General features: G+C 35.2%; 1 protein-coding gene across 1 annotated transcript in view; it reads left to right on the forward strand.

Moving 5' to 3' along the window:
* Positions 1-17,108, forward strand: part of ATG3 (autophagy related 3) — a 30,539-nt gene extending 13,431 nt beyond the window's left edge. Inside the window, exons 6-12 of the mRNA XM_059064495.2 lie at positions 4,146-4,195; positions 6,251-6,332; positions 9,980-10,014; positions 10,260-10,415; positions 11,191-11,318; positions 13,342-13,410; positions 15,049-17,108. Of these exons, the coding sequence (XP_058920478.1) occupies positions 4,146-4,195; positions 6,251-6,332; positions 9,980-10,014; positions 10,260-10,415; positions 11,191-11,318; positions 13,342-13,410; positions 15,049-15,130 (602 nt within the window). The 3' untranslated portion in view covers positions 15,131-17,108. The remainder of the gene's footprint in view (positions 1-4,145; positions 4,196-6,250; positions 6,333-9,979; positions 10,015-10,259; positions 10,416-11,190; positions 11,319-13,341; positions 13,411-15,048) is intronic.
* Positions 17,109-17,283: the final 175 nt, after the last annotated feature.

The following is a 17,283-nucleotide window of genomic DNA, read 5'->3' on the forward strand; positions in this document are numbered from 1 at the left end:
CTGGGAGATGTGAGTAGCATATCTGTAGGAAATTGCCTGTTGACTGAATAGAGCCATTGGTTATAGCACTGTATTTCTGATATCAAGTTAGTGAGTTTCTCAAGTTGTCTAGTTGTATTGTATTCCATAACCCCTACCCCAAAATCCAGGTACATATTTACAAAGGCATTCATCACAGAGATAAGCAGGTGCCAGAATGATTGGATTGACAGAAATCTATTACAGAAATTCTACAACTAAAGAAATGTTTGCCATGTTGACAGAAGACAAGTAGCATCATTTTCTTACATAGAAAGCAACATAGTATTATACTTCAGTTAATTTGGTGTACATAAATTCTAAGTAATGTTTATGAAAGATACCCTTAGAATTTTAGGTTTAAACTATATTCTGATTGGCTTAAAGCAGTGCTTCCAGCTGACTCACAAGGCTAGGTGCCTGGTTCTTTATTCACCTCAGTTACCTTTGCTTCATCACTGCTTTTCTTCTCTCAGGTTTCTTTTATTTCTGTTAGCTCTTGTATTAGTCATGGTTCTCCAGAGAAAGCATGGATATAGATATAGACAGGTTTGTTTTGAGGAATTGGCTTACGTGATTGTGGAAGCTAACAATTCTGAAATGTACAGGTCAGGCCAGCCAGCAGCCTGAAGACTCAGGGAACAGTTGATTGCTGCAGCTGCAGTCTAAGGGCACTCTGGAGGTGGAATTAATTCTTCTTGGGCACCCAGTCTTTTTCTCTTAAGGCCTTCGACTGATTGAATGAGGCTCACCCACATTATGGAGGGTAATCTGCTTTACTCTAAGTATACTGATTTAAATGTTAAGCACATCTAAAAAATACCTTCACAGCAACATCTAGACTGCTGTTTGATCAAACTATGGGACACAATAACCTACCCAAGTTGAGTTGACATATGAAATTAACCATCACAGCCTTATAGAGTATTACCTTCATTAGAATTATTTGAGCTTTCTTTTTCTTTGCCAGTATGTCCTACTTTTAGGAGAGTCTGATTTAATGAGATACTACTACATTATATTTAAACAGATTGAAGAGGTTTATTTTCTTTTGTTTCTATGTAGTAGATTCAGTGAATTGTTTTGTAATAGCAATTTATTATGTTAATATTTGGGCTTTACTGTTATAAAATAATCATACCTATTATAAAATAATTTCTAGAAAAACTACTGTGAAGTAAAAGTTTTATGCTAGAGCTGTGGATTGTGACATTTTCCATTTGTGAAAATGAGTCATCCTTTGGTTTGGATATATTGAACAGATATATCAAAGCTTTAGAAGATTAACAAAGGAGCAAAGCATATTTTGTGTTTAGGGTTTTTTTTTCTTTAATATTTCCCATCCTTGTTGAACTATTTAATTGAGAACACTGATGGGTATTTTGAATTAGAAATATTATTTAACTGACTTATGATTCTTCCATCTGCTTAATGTCACTTTCATTGAGATAAGTAGGTTCCAAGGTAGTTGCTTAATGAGGTGCACTGGACAGAGCATTGAACCAAAAAGGTGTAGGTTGAGTCCCAGATTATTCATGTAACTGTCTGTGAGATTCATGCAAATTACTTTCTTTTGCTGGAGACTTCATTTCTTTATAGGGAGAAATCATTACCTTATAGAATAGTGTTTGTAAGGATTATATAAGATATAGAAACAGTAAAATAGAAAGTCCCATATAAACCTGATATGCTATTACTACCTCTGAATGTCCTGGATTTCTGAAGCAAATAGCATATATTTTTTTAATTTTTAAAAATTAATTTATTTAATTTATTTTATTTTTGGCTGTGTTGGGTCTTTGTTGCTGCATGTGGGCTTTCTCTAGTTGTGGCAAGCAGGGCCTACTCTTTGTTGCAGTGCACGGGCTTCTCATTGTGGTGGCTCCTCTTGTTGCAGAGCAGGGGCTCTAGGCACGTGGACTTCAATAGTTGTGGCATGTGGACTCAGTAGTTGTGGCTCACGGGCTTAGTTGCTCCACGGCATGTGGGATTTTCCCGGACCAGGGCTCGAACCCATATCCCCTGCATTGGCAGGCAGATTCTTAGCCACTGTGCCACAAGGGAAGCCCCTAAAGAGCATATTTAGTATAACCAGTATCTTGTTGAAAAAATTTCATTGCAGGTTTAAATGTAAATACTGGGTTGGCCAAAAAGAGCCTTCGGTTTTTAAATAAAAATAAAAGACACATTTTTCATTTTCACCAAGAACTTTACTGAACAACGTATTCACCCTTCTCTTCCACTACCTTCTGCCATTTTTCAGGCAACTTCATAATTCCATCTTCCCAAAACGTTATATCTTTTTGAGCAAAGAACTGTTCCAGGTGCCTTTTATAGTCTTCCAGGGAATTGAAATTTTTCCACTAAGAGAATTTTGTAAAGACTGAAATCAATGGAAATTCAAAGGTGCAATGTCTGGTGAATAAGGCAGATGAATCAGAACTTCCCAGCCAAGCTGTAACAGTGTTTGCCTGGTCATCAAAGAAACATGTGGTCTTGTGTTATCCTGATGGAAGATTATGTGTTTTCTGTTGACTAATTCTGGACGCTTTTCACTGAGTGCTGCTTTCAGTTCATCTAATTGGGAGCATTACTTGTTGGAATTAATCGTTTGGTTTTCCAGAAGGTGCTCATAATAGAGGACTCCCTTCCAATCCCACTATATACACATCACCTTCTTTGGATGAAGACCGCTTTTGGTGTGGTTGGTGGCGGTTCATTTCGCTTGCCCCACAGTCTTTTCCATTCCACGTTATTGTACAGTATCCACTTTTCACTACTCATCACAGCTTGTTTTAAAAACTGAACGTTTTCATTATGTTTCAGTACAGAATCACATGTGGAAATACAGTCAAGAAGGTTTTTTCCAGGGACTTCGCAGTGGTTAAGAATCCACCTACCATTGCAGGGGACTTGGGTTCGATCCCTGGTCCAGAAAGATCCCACATGACGCGGAGCAACTAAACCCATGCGCCGCAACTACGGAGACTGCGCTCCAGAACCCACGTGCCACGACTCTGAAACCCGCGTGCTCTAGGGCCCCCGTGCCGCAATTACTGAAGCCCGTGCACCTAGAGCCCATGCTCCATAAGAGAAGCCAACGCAATGAGAAGCCCGCACACCACAAGGAAGAGTAGCCTCTGCTTGCCGCAACTAGAGGAAAAAAAAGCCCACACACAGCAACAAAGACCCAATGCAGCCAAAAAAAAAAAAGATTTTTCTGCTTATCTTATGTGGAACCCAAACATCAAAGTGATTAACATAACCAAGCTGTTGCAAATGATTTTCAACGCTTGATTTGGATATTTCGCATATGTTGGCTCTCTCCCACGTGGTATAACGTTGATTGTTCTCAGTCAGTGTCTTGAATTGATCGGTATCAACTTCAACTGGTCTACCTGATCGTGGAGCATTGTCCAGAGAGAAATCTCCAGCACGAAACTTCACAAACCACTTTTGACATGTTCGATCAGTCACAGCACCTTCTCCATACACTACACAAATCTTTTGCATTTCTGTTATGTTTTTACCTTTCTTGAAATAATAAAGCATAATATGCCGAAAATGTTGCTTTTTTTCTTCCATCCTCAACAGTAACATGGCTACACAAAAATTCACCAATTTTGATGGGTTTTTTTTTTTAATGCATACTGATATGACAGCTGTCACATACAATCTAACAAAATTGTTTGGAATGAAGTTAAAGATAACTAAGTGCTATTAGAGCCATCTTATGTCAAAAACCGAATGAACCTTTTGACCAACCCAGTATGACTCCTGTAATCTCTTAATCTGTTCATTTTTCTGAGGATAAATATTTATTTAGATAGACTCACAGAAGGAAAGTAAATAAGTGACGAATAGTAAATGAGGAATGATAGAGTAGGCTAATTTATGGTAAAATATTAAATTGGTATTTAAAATGTTTTATTTTTAATGTGAAAGGTGCCTTTGGGATTATTTATTCCTATTAGAGTTCATTTGTAAAAGTTCTGCTAACATTGCCTCCTCATTTCAAAGAACTTTGAGAATTTAGGTAATATTAAGTATTTTTATATTTCTTAAATCAGGTAAATGGAGGATGTTTACAACTTAATTTTAGTTATATTCTGCTGAATTTTAAACAGGTATTGGAGGAATAACCGAAGCAGTTAAGGAGATTACACTGGAAAGCAAGGTACTGGTTGTTTGCTTATGTTTCTAAATTCAGTGACCTAGTTATTTGCATGTATATTTATTTTGAGATTATTCATATCATTTTTATGCAAGCTCTAATTATTTATTATCAAGCTCTTAAATTCCATTTATTTTATTCCCTCTCATTTTTCTACATCAACATACCAAAACACTGCTGTTTCCCAGTGCTTCTCTTTTCTTTAATCTGTCAAATGGTTAAGAAGAACATTTTTTGATATTGTAACTGGTTAAAATCTACAAATTTTTTTTGCTAATTGGGAAGATTTCTAGACCATTTTAAAAGAAACGGCTTTTTAAAGTATAAGTAGCAAATGGTCTTCAAGTGGAGGTTTTGAGGGGATTTATTTACCTGCTGATCAGTAGCTGCTGATGGTATCGTGTTTAAATTTGTAGTTTAAACATTAAGTAATTTACTCATTTCTTCTGTAGTTTCTTAATTTACTGCTAATTTGAGGGATTCTTGGGGTTTTTTTTGTTTTATTTTTTGTTTTGAAAATTTAAAGGAAACTTTAGTTTATGTCATCCAGAATTAACATTTTAGATGAGTGGAAGCTAAATGGGATTTATTGTACAGTTTATTTGAAGGAAGGGTAAAAATATATAATTGGGTAGAAATTTTCCTCTTGAAAGTTTTCAGTTAATTTAGACTATCTGTATTACATTAGCTTTTCCATTTCTAAAGAAAGAATGATTACATTTGTCTTCATATTTTTGATACAGTTGTTTGAAATAATATTAAAAAAATATGACATGCCTTCACCCTTATCTTTTCTTAACTATTTTGTTCACAGTCAGATCTCTTAGAGGATAGAATATTTGGACAGAATAATTGTGTTCCTTTTGTCCTTATGAAACATTCAACTACAACAGTTCCTAGTTTAAATACTCTTCTTTATGTGTTTTTGTCATTTGGATCTTTTGGGATTTGTTACTGGGGCTTAACAGAAGGTGTGAGAAACCAAAACAATATTTTTTTTCTCTGTGTACAATTTTATGCTTGCTAGGGATTTAAGGTTCAGTTCATTAGTCTGAGAATTCATCCTTTTGAAGTTTTACTTTTTGGAGAATTTGAATGATAAAGGAAAAATTACATAAATGGCTTTGCTGCTTCAGAAGCTCTTGTTTACTCCAGCCATTAGTATGTATGCTTCAGACTTTGGGAATGATAAATGGCAGAGGAGTGTGGATAGCATTGTTTGATAGGTTTATGGTAATTCTTTTAAGAATTTTTAATAAATGCAATAATGGTTAATATGGTACTTTGTATCCCACTTAACATTCTTATGTCCTAGTAAAGGTTGAATATTTAGAATAATTTACAACTAGAATATATCTTCCCTGTCACTTCCTGTTTAATGTAGAATTTACATGATTATTTATAATTTAGTGTTTAGAATACTTGCTATCCAGAGTAAAATTATAAATTAGGTGACACTAAATGTCCAATTTTTTTACCTACTATGACTGCAGATTTTTAGAATATTAATTTTGTGAAAATGATAATTGTATATTAGGCTTGGCTTTGGTTAGCATTTCATTCTAGTGCAAATATAGTTAAGAACTGAAATCCTATGTGTTCTAATGACTATAATTGCTTAATTCAGTCAGGAATGTTAACAGATTAGAGAATATGATATTTATTTATAATAATAAATTTAACTTATAAATGTATTGTAATTTATAGATATATAGTTTTTTCTCCTTTAAGTGTGTAAGTTAACTTTGAATTGGTTTTCTAATACTAATGAATTGCTTAACTAGAAGTATTGTTTTGTTGGAAGTGCAACTGGCGACTTTTTTAAATGACTTGGTACTTCTATGATAGTTTTATATTTTTCAGTCACAGCACTTAGTACATCACTCTTAAACATTGGCTTATGGGTTTGTCATCTGAAGGAGGAGTTTCTTGAGCATAAGAAATATCTTATCACTCTTATTTTTACAGTGGTTAGTTAGCACTGTGCTGGTGTATGGGTGCTCGGTATTTGAACTAATGAACATATTTAAGTGACTTTAAATATAATCAATTTCAAAGGACAGTATAAAACTCCAAGATTGCTCAGCATTATGTGAGGAGGAGGAAGAGGAAGATGAAGGAGAAGCTGCAGATATGGAAGGTATTCGTGTTCTGGATTTGCTTTAATCACAATAGAATATTGCTTTTAGAATTTATGTAACTGATGTGAGTTAAGAATTCTACTCCATTATGTTCTAAATTTAACATTTAACAGCCTAGAGAGGATTTGTTTAGTTTAAATTTAATCAGCACAGAACTTACCTTGGTCTTGGACTCCTCTACTTCACCCAGAGCATAGCCATGATAGCATTATTTCTGCTGAGATCAGTACTGATCATAAATCTTTAATGCTGGGTACAGCCATAAGACACAGATTCTTAAGCTAATTCTTAAATTCTTTCAGAACAGAACAAAATTTGTTCTGGCATTTAGTATTTTCTTTTTCCCTTTTGATAACATCTTACTACTAAAACCTTATGATAGTGATTCTTAATGGGCCCTTTTGAACTACATGGAATCCCCCAACTGCTCCCTGAAAATCTGAAGTGCCTTCCTAGGATTGCTAGCTGAGACTCACTGCATTAGTGAATCATTGTTACAAGAGGATTGAAACCCACTGTACTAACAGAACACAGTAATACAGGTCTAAAAGTATACTGCTATTCAAAGCTTCCTATTTCATTAGCATGATAATCTTTAATACAGGTGAAACCTCAGATATTTAAAATTAGATGAAGGAATTGCTGTCATCAGGACAACCTCTCTGTTAAATCCAATCTGTCTTTATTATACTTACCTTCTTTGCATTATTTATTTGATTCTGTTAACCATTTCCTCCTCTTTTTTTTCCTCCCTGATTTTTGGACACAGGATTTTCCTCCTCTTTCCTTGACTGTTTCTTTTAAGTCATCTTGCTGGGCTCTTTTACTTCTGCTTCACTGTTAAATGTTACTATTTCATGGGGTTTCACTTTTTTTTTTTTCTGCTAACTCCCAGGTAGATTTTTATCTACTCTTATGACTTCTGTAATTGAATACTGTGGTCTGGCACAGAATTGTTTACAACAGGAAAAATTGTGTATAAATTACATTAGATTCCCTATGAGAGTTTATGAATATGTGTATGTATATAGAGAGGGTTAGTTGGAAAAAGGAAGAGGATATAAAAAAGACAGGGCAGATATTTTGGAGGCTGTAAAGTGGCTAAATCCCCCCAATACATAGGATTTAGTGAGAGAGAATGCAAAAGTAGAAGGTAGTGTCAGTAGGGTTGAAGCACCATAATGGCAAGTGGTGTTCAATGATGAGGAGGTGACGGCATAGCCTAATCAACCAGAGTAGCCTTTACTTAAAAGTACCTTTTTCAGTTTTGTTTCCTAAATTACTTTTGAGTTTCTGTGAAACCTAGCTGTATATCTGTTCCTGAATTCTAGTAAGAGCCTTGTCCTTATTTCCACTGTGTACTCCTATTCTTTGCGGAAATCCAAATGAGTTACTTGTAACTGAAATTGCTCACAGCAACCTCATATACCATTTCTGTGCTCAAGACATCCATGTCTAAACCCCCAACCCAGATCTCCTGAACTTCACATCTACTTGTTTAGTTTCATTTCTACGTGGATGTCTCATAACTGTCAGAACCACCTTCTTGTACAAATCCTCTTTCTGGGTTCCATTTGTCTCTGAATGGCATACAGTTGTTCCGGTTGGAGTGGGGAACCTTATGAATAAAGCACTGTTTTTAGAGTACAAGCTGTGGGACTGCCTTAAATATCTGGCAGCCTTTTAGTATGTTACATTTCCCTTGAATAGAGTTAAAGAAACAATTGCTATATATGGAATTTTGCTTAAAAACAGTGTTGTTGGTATCTAAAATAACAGTTTTCATCCATCATTCATCAAATATTTATCGAGCAATACAGTATCTATGTATCAGATACTGTATTTGGTGCTGGAGATAAAGCAGTAGACATGATCTCATGGAGCTAATATTTGATTTAGGGGACACAGACAAAAAACAGTAGATAAGCAAATCATATACTGTCTTAGATGGTTATAAGTGTTAGGGAGAAAAATAAAGGTGGGAGGAGATAGGGAGTCGTGTAGTACGATGAGTGTTGTAATTTTTAAATAGGTTAGTCAAGGAAGAACCTCATTGAGGATATGCCTTTTAAGTAAAGCCTGACAGGAAGTGAATGGACAAGCTATTTGGATATCTGAGGAAGAGTGGAAAGGCCCTGAAGTGGGAGCATGTGTGGCTTGTATAAAATACTGCAAGGAGGCTCCTATGTCTAGAGAGGAGAGAGGGGAGAGTAATAAGGCATGGAGTCAGAGAGGTAACCCAGGGACCAGATCGTGTAGGGCCCTGCCTTTAACTCAGAGTGAGACAAAAAGCCATTAGAGGGTTTTTCTAAGTAGAGGAACAACTGAGAATGAGATTTAACATCTCAACAGAATCACTGTGACTGCAGTGTTGAGAATAGAGTGAGGGGATAGGGACAACAGTTAGGTGGCTATTTTGATAATCTAGGCAAGAAATGACTGTGACATGGTCTCGAGTAGGAATTGGAAGTGATGAGAAACTGCAGCTTCTGTACGGGTTTTTTTTTTTTTTTTTTTTTTTTTTTTTGCGGTACGCGGGCCTCTCTGTGTCGTGGTTGCTCCCATTGCGGAGCAAAGGCTCCGGACGCGCAGGCTCAGCGGCCATGGCTCACGGGCCTAGCTGCTCCGCGGCATGTGGGATTTTCCCGGACCAGGGCACGAACCTGTGTCCCCTGCATCGGCAGGCGGATTCTCAACCACTGCGCCACCAGGGAAGCCCTGGACATATTTTTGAGGGTAGGGCTGAAAAAAGATTTGTTGCTGGATTGGATGTGACATGAGGGGGAGAGAGAGTACTCAAGTGTGATTCCAAGGTTTTTGACCCAAACGTCTGGAAAGATGTCATTATTGAGATGAGGAAAACTGTAGGAGTGAATGGCTTTGGAGGGGGAGTCAGGAGCTCAGTTTTTGACATGTGATATTTGCTCTGCTCCTTAGTCATTCATTGGAGTCATAAGTAAACAATTAGGTATCCATGTTTGCAGTCAGGGAATAAATTTAAGAGTCATCAGCATTTAAAGCCATTGGGACTAGATCAAATCATCAGTGGAGTAAGTGTGGATAAAGAAGAGACAAGTTCCAAAAACTTGAGCCCGTAGTTACTGTAGATGATGAAGGGGCACCAGCATAGGAGATAGTGAAGGATAAGCTCATGAGGTGGGAGGAAAGCCGGAAAATGTAGTATCTTAAAGGCTGAGGAAAGAAAACGTTCCAAGGAAGAGGGAATAAATCATGCCAGATGTTCCTGAGAGGTCAATAAAGTTGAAAACTGGGGATTTACCACTGGATTCAGCCAAGTGGAAGTCAGTGATAACTTTAACAAGCACGTTTTTATGCAATTCTATAAATAGTCTTGTTGTACCCTATGGAGTCACCTAGGGCTCTACAGTATTATTGTGCCAGTTGGTATTAGTAATAGACTGTTGTAGCACAGACCAAGCCTTAAGCCTGCTAACTTTCTCTGGCTTTGTCAGGTAAAGTGTCTGCTGCTTTAGAAGTATAGAATTAGCTCCCTCATGTTTATTCAATATCTTCAGTCAGAACAAAAGCAAAAACCCAGGTTTTGAATGATACTCTGAAGTAATATGTAATTTGGTTAAGGAAATTACTTCAAAGTTGATTAATCTTTTGTTGCCTTTTTAAACAGAATATGAAGAGAGTGGATTGTTGGAAACAGATGAGGTTTGTAAATTAAGTTTTTTCTTTAGTTAATTTTTAATGAGTAAACTTGGGGATTAGTGTTCTTAATATCTTGATCTATCAAATGAGTTTTTAATATGTGTACATTGTTTACAGTATATAACAGTTTTAAATTTTGTTATATCTGCTGTTGAATAAAAAATATATGAGATGGGAAAAATAGATTTTCTAAAACATGACATTCATAGTGATTTTAATGGTTGTAAATTTTTCTCCACTATTACCAGGCTACTCTAGATACAAGGAAACTAGTAGAAGCTTGTAAAGCTAAAACTGATGCTGGAGGTGAAGATGCTATTTTGCAAACCAGAACTTATGACCTTTACATCACTTATGATAAATATTACCAGACACCACGACTATGGTTGTTCGGCTATGATGAGGTAAAAATAAAGAAAAACATTTTAATGTAAATATTTTAAATTTTTGTGTTGAATTCTTTTGTCATTAGGCCCATGGATATATACTTTTGCCTTTTAAATTTTACAAATCATTTGTTTCATAATTTTGTGATAAATGTTAAGTTTGATTCTTATTTTGAAGAAACTGTGAATTATTCATTGTAACAACACCACTGCTAAGGATTAAACAGAAATAATCTGTTACATTTATTTCTTGGTCCCTGAGCTTATTTCTCCCTTCAGAATGTGAGGAAAATTGAAGTTGGTTTGTTGTATTAAATTTTGTTTGGGATTATATCTATTGGATATATAGACATTTGCAGAATGATCATATTGCATGTAGTTTTTTTTCCTTAAGAATTTCACTTAATTGAATTAAAGGGTAACTGAAATAAAATTAACTTGTTTAACCTGTCATTCTAATGACTATAAATGGGAAACAAGAAAGTAAAACAAAATTGGCCTAAAGTTTGTTATAAAGTTATAAAATGTTTTGATAGCCATGAACCTGCCTTTTTGTGAGATCTTTTCTGTATTAGATGGTGGCTGATGTCACATAGTCTTGATAGACAGACTCTCTCCTCCCTCCCTCCCTACTTGGTGTAAACAAATCCTTTGCCCAAAATAATCTGGTGATTTTAAATAGTATAGAATTCAGAACTGCAAGTGATGTGGGAGGTGGGGATAAGTATAAACCCTGAAGTTTAGGCCTAAAAGTTTTTAAACAGTAATTTCAAAGCACTTCTTATGGTTTTAGCAACGGCAGCCTTTAACAGTTGAGCACATGTATGAAGACATCAGTCAAGATCACGTGAAGAAAACAGTGACCATTGAAAATCACCCTCATCTTCCACCACCTCCTATGTGTTCAGTTCACCCATGCAGGTGTGTCTGTGTGTGTGTGTGTGTGTACTTCATGGATTTACTACTTGGGAGTCCGTATAAACATGGTGGCCGAACAGAAAAAATTTACTTAATAAAATTCTCTTTTGTCTTCCTTAGGAATGTTTTTGTGCTTAAATAATATATAAGACAAAGAAAAAAAAACCTTACCAATTTCCTTTAAGTTTAAATTCATTAAGAATAATTTTTGTCCTTTGTGTGTGTTTAGTTATAGTATAGATCTTTGTGATTTCACTCCTGTTATTAGCTCCAAGAATACTTTGGAAGATCCTTTTTAGATTAAAAAATACTAATCATTTAGACATGGTTTGCTCTATTGTGATACATCTTTCTGCGAACGTGCAATGTAAAGTTAACCTTGGGCTTTTTTTTCTAGGTGACCTATTTATCTCCTTTTATTGGTTAGTGAAGGGAGATGTATGTAGAATTTCTATTCCTTTACTTTTCAATTAAGAGGTTTTCAGCCCTACCAAATCAAGTACATTTTATAATTTGGGATTTCTTTGTATTAATGTATTTTCACAGGGCCAAATAAGTGAAACTGAACCTATATATATGATCTGTTTAGAATTTTCCTTAAAAAAAAAGTTACATGCTAAATTCTTTCAGTTATTTCTAATGGGTAACTTCTACAAATCATTGAGCAATTTTGGTAACAGTATTTTTCAGATAAAAACTCTTGATATTCCATTGACTAATTAGAGGCAACAGTCTTGTTTTTAAAAATCCTTTAATATTTTCTTCTCATTTTTAACAACCTTTTTATTCCAAAAATCTATCCCATAGGAAGTCTAGTTCATTTTTCAAGTTTATGTATGTTAAGAGTGTTAATAATGCTAACTATGAAAAGTATTTCAAGAGTCATTAGTTTAAAACTAAAACTATCTAAAATTATCTAATCTAAAAGGTTTTCAATTTTGAGAGTTATTTTTTTGGTTCCTCTTACGGCTTGAGAGTTTAGGACAGAGCTTATCAAACTGAGGCAGGTCTCATTCTGAAGTATAAACTTTACTCAGTGGGAAAAAGAGATAAGTAATTTAACTGGTGATGTTAAACAGTTTAGTAAATGACCGTATTATGGAATACAACGTAAATAAGGCAAAAAAAAAGCTGGGGGCCTGTAAAATGAGACTTCAAGGGCATTTTAGGCCTTGCCCTTGGCTGCCTCAGATTATGTCTTCATATTCTCAGGGCCAATACATTTATTCTCATCTTCTAAGTTGACTGCCTCTTTCATAAAAGTTGTACTCATAAAAATTGAAGTGGTGTTATTTAAGCCAGCATATGTGTAAAAGTTCATTTCTTTTGTATAGTGCCCTTTTCTCAATTATATGCTCAGGCAATTACTTTGATGCCACCTTTTTCTATAGCATAGGAGATTCACCAGTTGGCCACAAGAAAATTAGTGGAAAACTTCAGATAAATATTCTTCTTTATATAAAGCCAAAAAAAATTTTCTAAATAGAATCAGATAATTTTAATCTAAAAAAATATATATATAAACCTCTTAACTCTGACCAGTTGGCTTTTCTTTAACTCAGTTTTGGTTTACTCTCTGTTAAACATTTAAAGAGTCAAAATCACAGCCTTATAAATATCTTTGTGTTTTTCTTAGCCAGCCGTTACCATGTAGCTTTTTTGAATTTGCCTGTTTAGATTCTTTTTTGTTTCTCAGAGCAGGAAGCCCTTGCTCTGTATTTATGCCCTGGCATGATTTCCCTTTCTCTGATTTTCTGCCCTACCCCCCTTCCACCCCCATTATAGGAAAGCTAACTAGTCCCATTGTGTTCATTTGTGACTACCATGGCTACAATAAAACTGTCTGCATGACTCAACAATCTGGCTTGTTGGGGAGTGGGGAGGAGAATATTTTACAATAGTACTGTTATATATTAAAATGAATTCACAGACTGTAATAACGTAGGTTTCTTCGCAAACAAAACCTTTCTTTTCCTACTTTGATCCAGTTGATCTATACTAAAAAGATGTGTTCTTTTGCTTTTAGGCATGCTGAGGTGATGAAGAAAATCATTGAGACTGTTGCAGAAGGAGGGGGAGAACTTGGTGTTCATATGTATCCTTACCTGTGTATGCGACTAGAAGCAAATTGCTTCTGGGATTTTTTTCCCCCCTTTTTGGGAAATTTAGTATAAACTTTAAGGCACAGTAGTATAACTTATTTTAGCCCCGCATATCTGGAAGTCTTAGTGGGAGTCATTAATTTATTTAGAAAATGTTACATTGTGATAGTTCTGGCCTTGTTCAGTTGATAAGCACATTTCCCTGTGTGCACCAGTTAGCTAGCTCTGCCTTGTTACAGAGCTTCAGAGCAATATGTACTTCTAGGTAGCAGCTTGCCAAGTGCTTTTGTTTGTTGAGGCAGTGGCTGAGAGTATGCAATTCCACAACTGTGAACTCTTTATGGAAAAGAAACTCAAAGTGCTTGATCTGTTGATGAAAGATGAATAACCTGTGAATTAAAGGATAACACGTGAATATCTTTTCAAGTATATTTCTGATTTAACATGTTATCAAAAACGTACTTTTCTATCAGGTAAAAGTAAATTAGGTTTTGTCAGTCTGAGGTCTCTGTGAAGCAAAGAAAGAATTCAGATTAAATAAATAGGTTAATTAAAAAGTAAAGCACCTGAAATCTATTTCAGGTAGTCTTTAAATATAGTATTTTCATTTTTCTCCAGATAAGAGCACCTCTTTATTTCTCTGGAGTTGACAAGAGGAATTAAGTAAACTACTGGATCCTGAAATACATGTACCCATAGCATGAATTCATCAAAAGCAGTCAAGAGTTAATGATTTAAATACCAAATAGCTTGAATTAGTTTGATGCTAGATTGACATTCGACTTGGTGGTTCCTGCCACTCAGTGTTAGATGTAGACTGAGGGGTCACCACTGTCTTGGAACTACAGATAACCTAAGCATTGCTAATAGAATGTGTGCCTCAGAGAAACATTGGGCTGATTTGATGCTGAAACAAACCAAGAACTTTTGGTCCAAACCAGAATTACTCTTAAAATTCTATTATGCATAATTTGAGCATTTATCTGTGTTTTGGAAGCTGTGTAGCAACTTGGAAGACTCTATATAATTCATAATTGTCATCAATTCCCCTGAGAAAAATTAATCTCTTAATGTTTCTAAGTGCAGTGGAACATAGAAAAAAATTCAGGAATTTATTAAAGACAGTCCAGTATAGCAGATTTATTAAAGACTATTCCAGTATAGTATATGGCAAGTACATACACTAACCAAGAATCATTCCTTATGGAGGGTTTTTACTTATTTTTCGTTCTTTTCCTTCAGTATTTTTATATTCTTTACACTGTCTCATTTTCTAACATACTCTAGCAAACTTATAGGCAATGAAATGACCATCTCCCACTCATTTAAACATGTACAACCTTGTCCTTATTTTTATATTAAAGTATTTGGTCTAATATGAACTTGTACTCATTAAAAAGTCTTACATGCAAATATTAAATGCGGCCGGGTCAGTCATTCTTATAGAGAGCCTCATGTTGAATAGACACCAATTGCATGAATGAATTTTTTTAATATAATATACTTGATTTAAGATTTTATCTTCTGTATTTTTTCTGAGGAGTTATTGCTTAATAAAATGGATATTTACAATGTTAGCTTAAATCATAGAACTATTTACCAATCTGTTTTCCTTAGCTAAAGACCTTTAGGTATCTTCTAATTTTCTTGAAATTTGTACAAGCTGTCATTCCAACAATAGAATATGACTACACAAGACACTTCACAATGTAACAAAGAGAGCATAGAATCTATCCAAATTATTGGTTCTGATTTTTAAAGAATTAACCCATAGATGTGACCATTGACCATATTCACCAATATGTACAATTTCTCTAATAAAGAGAATTATACGTTTATGCATTAAATAAAAAGTTCCTCTACCAGCCTTATTTGTTTAATAAAAATGAGTGTAAAGAGACCGTTTTTCTTGCTTCTTACCAAAAGATGATAATCTTTAAGTGTAGAAGTATCTCATACAGAATGATGATAAGAGTATTTTTGTTTCACACTTGAGAAGGTATATAAATGTGTAATAATGTGAGAGCTGGGGCTAGAAAATACTGCATGCTAGACTCACCTTCCCTTGTTCGTCTTTGTGTTCCTTTTGTTTCCTCTCTCTGACCATCTCCCTAAGTCTCCTATCTGCTAGTAGTTAATATTGATGAAGTACTTACTGTGTGCCAGGAAATGCGTTAAGTGCTGTTACTTATTTTGTTTCTGGATTATTTTACTAAGTTGCTATCACCAAAGTTATTTTTTTAATTAAGGATTCAGGAATATTTTTCCTATGGTGATTGCCTGATAGAATATTAGAATTTAAAGGGATCTCTTTGTTGTATCACATCAGTTTACAGATATGGGTCTGAGAGTTCAGAAAGGTTAAGTGTGGTTCTACTCAGGGACACGCGCTGAGAGCCGAGGAGTAGAACCCAGGCCCTTTGAGGACTCCTCTTACATTCTCTTCGTACCCCACATTGCCCCCTCGTCCCTTTTCTTTCCATCTTGCACAAAGTGGGAGTGGCTAACCCTGCCTCTAAGGAACCTTCGTTTCTTGGTTTGTTTTTGTATTCCTCATCATTCAAGAATACTCACCTTACCTTCAATGCCCCTTTATGTTTACCCCTTTCCAATTGTAACCCAATTTTTGTGTTTAAAGGAACTCTCCATAATGAAAATCTTGATAGAATTAAGGTGGTGTTTGATATGGCATAATAGATGTAAACATGGGTGTCATCTTAGCATACACATCATATATCCTGCTTGCTCATGTAGGCAGCAAGCTACTCTCTGGCTTTATTTAAATTAATCTTCTGAACTGATTTTACTGAAATATCCTATTTTTGAATACCTGTAATCTAAATGATACGTAGTAATAGGTATTATCACATTGTCAACATTTTTCTCCCAGTTAAACCTTATTTATAGTACAGATACCTTCAAATCTTTTTTTTTTAAGCCAACAGTCATATTTATCTCCATCACCACTAGGTGGCATAAATCAGAAGATCTTTTTTTCCAGTTGAAATCTGCGTGGGTGCCTAATGCATAAAACAAAAGTGGATTTTTTTTTAACATCTTTATTGGAATATAATTGCTTTACAATGTTGTTAGTTTCTGCTGTATAACAAAGTGAATCAGCTGTATGTATACAGACATCCCCATATCCCCTCCATCTTGCATCTCCCTCCCAACCTTCCTATCCCACCCCTCTAGGTGGTCACAAAGCACTGAGCTGATCTTGTGCGATGCAGCTGCTTCCCACTAGCTGTCTATTTTACATTTGGTAGTGTATATATGTCAATGCTACTCTCTCATTTCATTCCAACTTACCCTTCCCCCTCCCTGTGTCCTCAAGTCCATTCTCTACATCTGCGTCTTTATTCCTGTCCTGGGTTTGTCAGAACCTTTTTTTTTTTTTTTAGATTCCATATATATGTGTTAGCATACGGTATTTGTTTTTCTCTTTCTGACTTCACTCTGTATGACAGACTCTAGGTCCATCCACCTCACTACAAATAACTCAATTTCGTTTCTTTTTATGGCTGAGTAATATTCCATTGTATATATATGCCACATCTTCCTTATCCATTCATCTGTCGATGGACACTTAGGTTGCTTCCATGTCCTGGCTATTGTAAATAGTGCTGCAGTGAACATTGTGGTACGTGACTCTAAAAGTGGATATGTTAATAGTATAAATGTGTTTTTATGAGTTCAGATGTCTAGCACTCATTAAGAAAAATGGGGTTGTTTGAAAACAATGAAGTTGTTTTAATGAACTTAGAATTGGGATTCAGATTACACACAGCAATCTTACAAGTCTTTGCACCTAGTTTATTTTTTATATTAGCTTTGTGGCATTTTTAAACATTCAATTTGCATAA

Source organism: Kogia breviceps, chromosome 5 (assembly GCF_026419965.1).
Source record: "Kogia breviceps isolate mKogBre1 chromosome 5, mKogBre1 haplotype 1, whole genome shotgun sequence".
NCBI lineage: Eukaryota > Metazoa > Chordata > Mammalia > Artiodactyla > Physeteridae > Kogia > Kogia breviceps.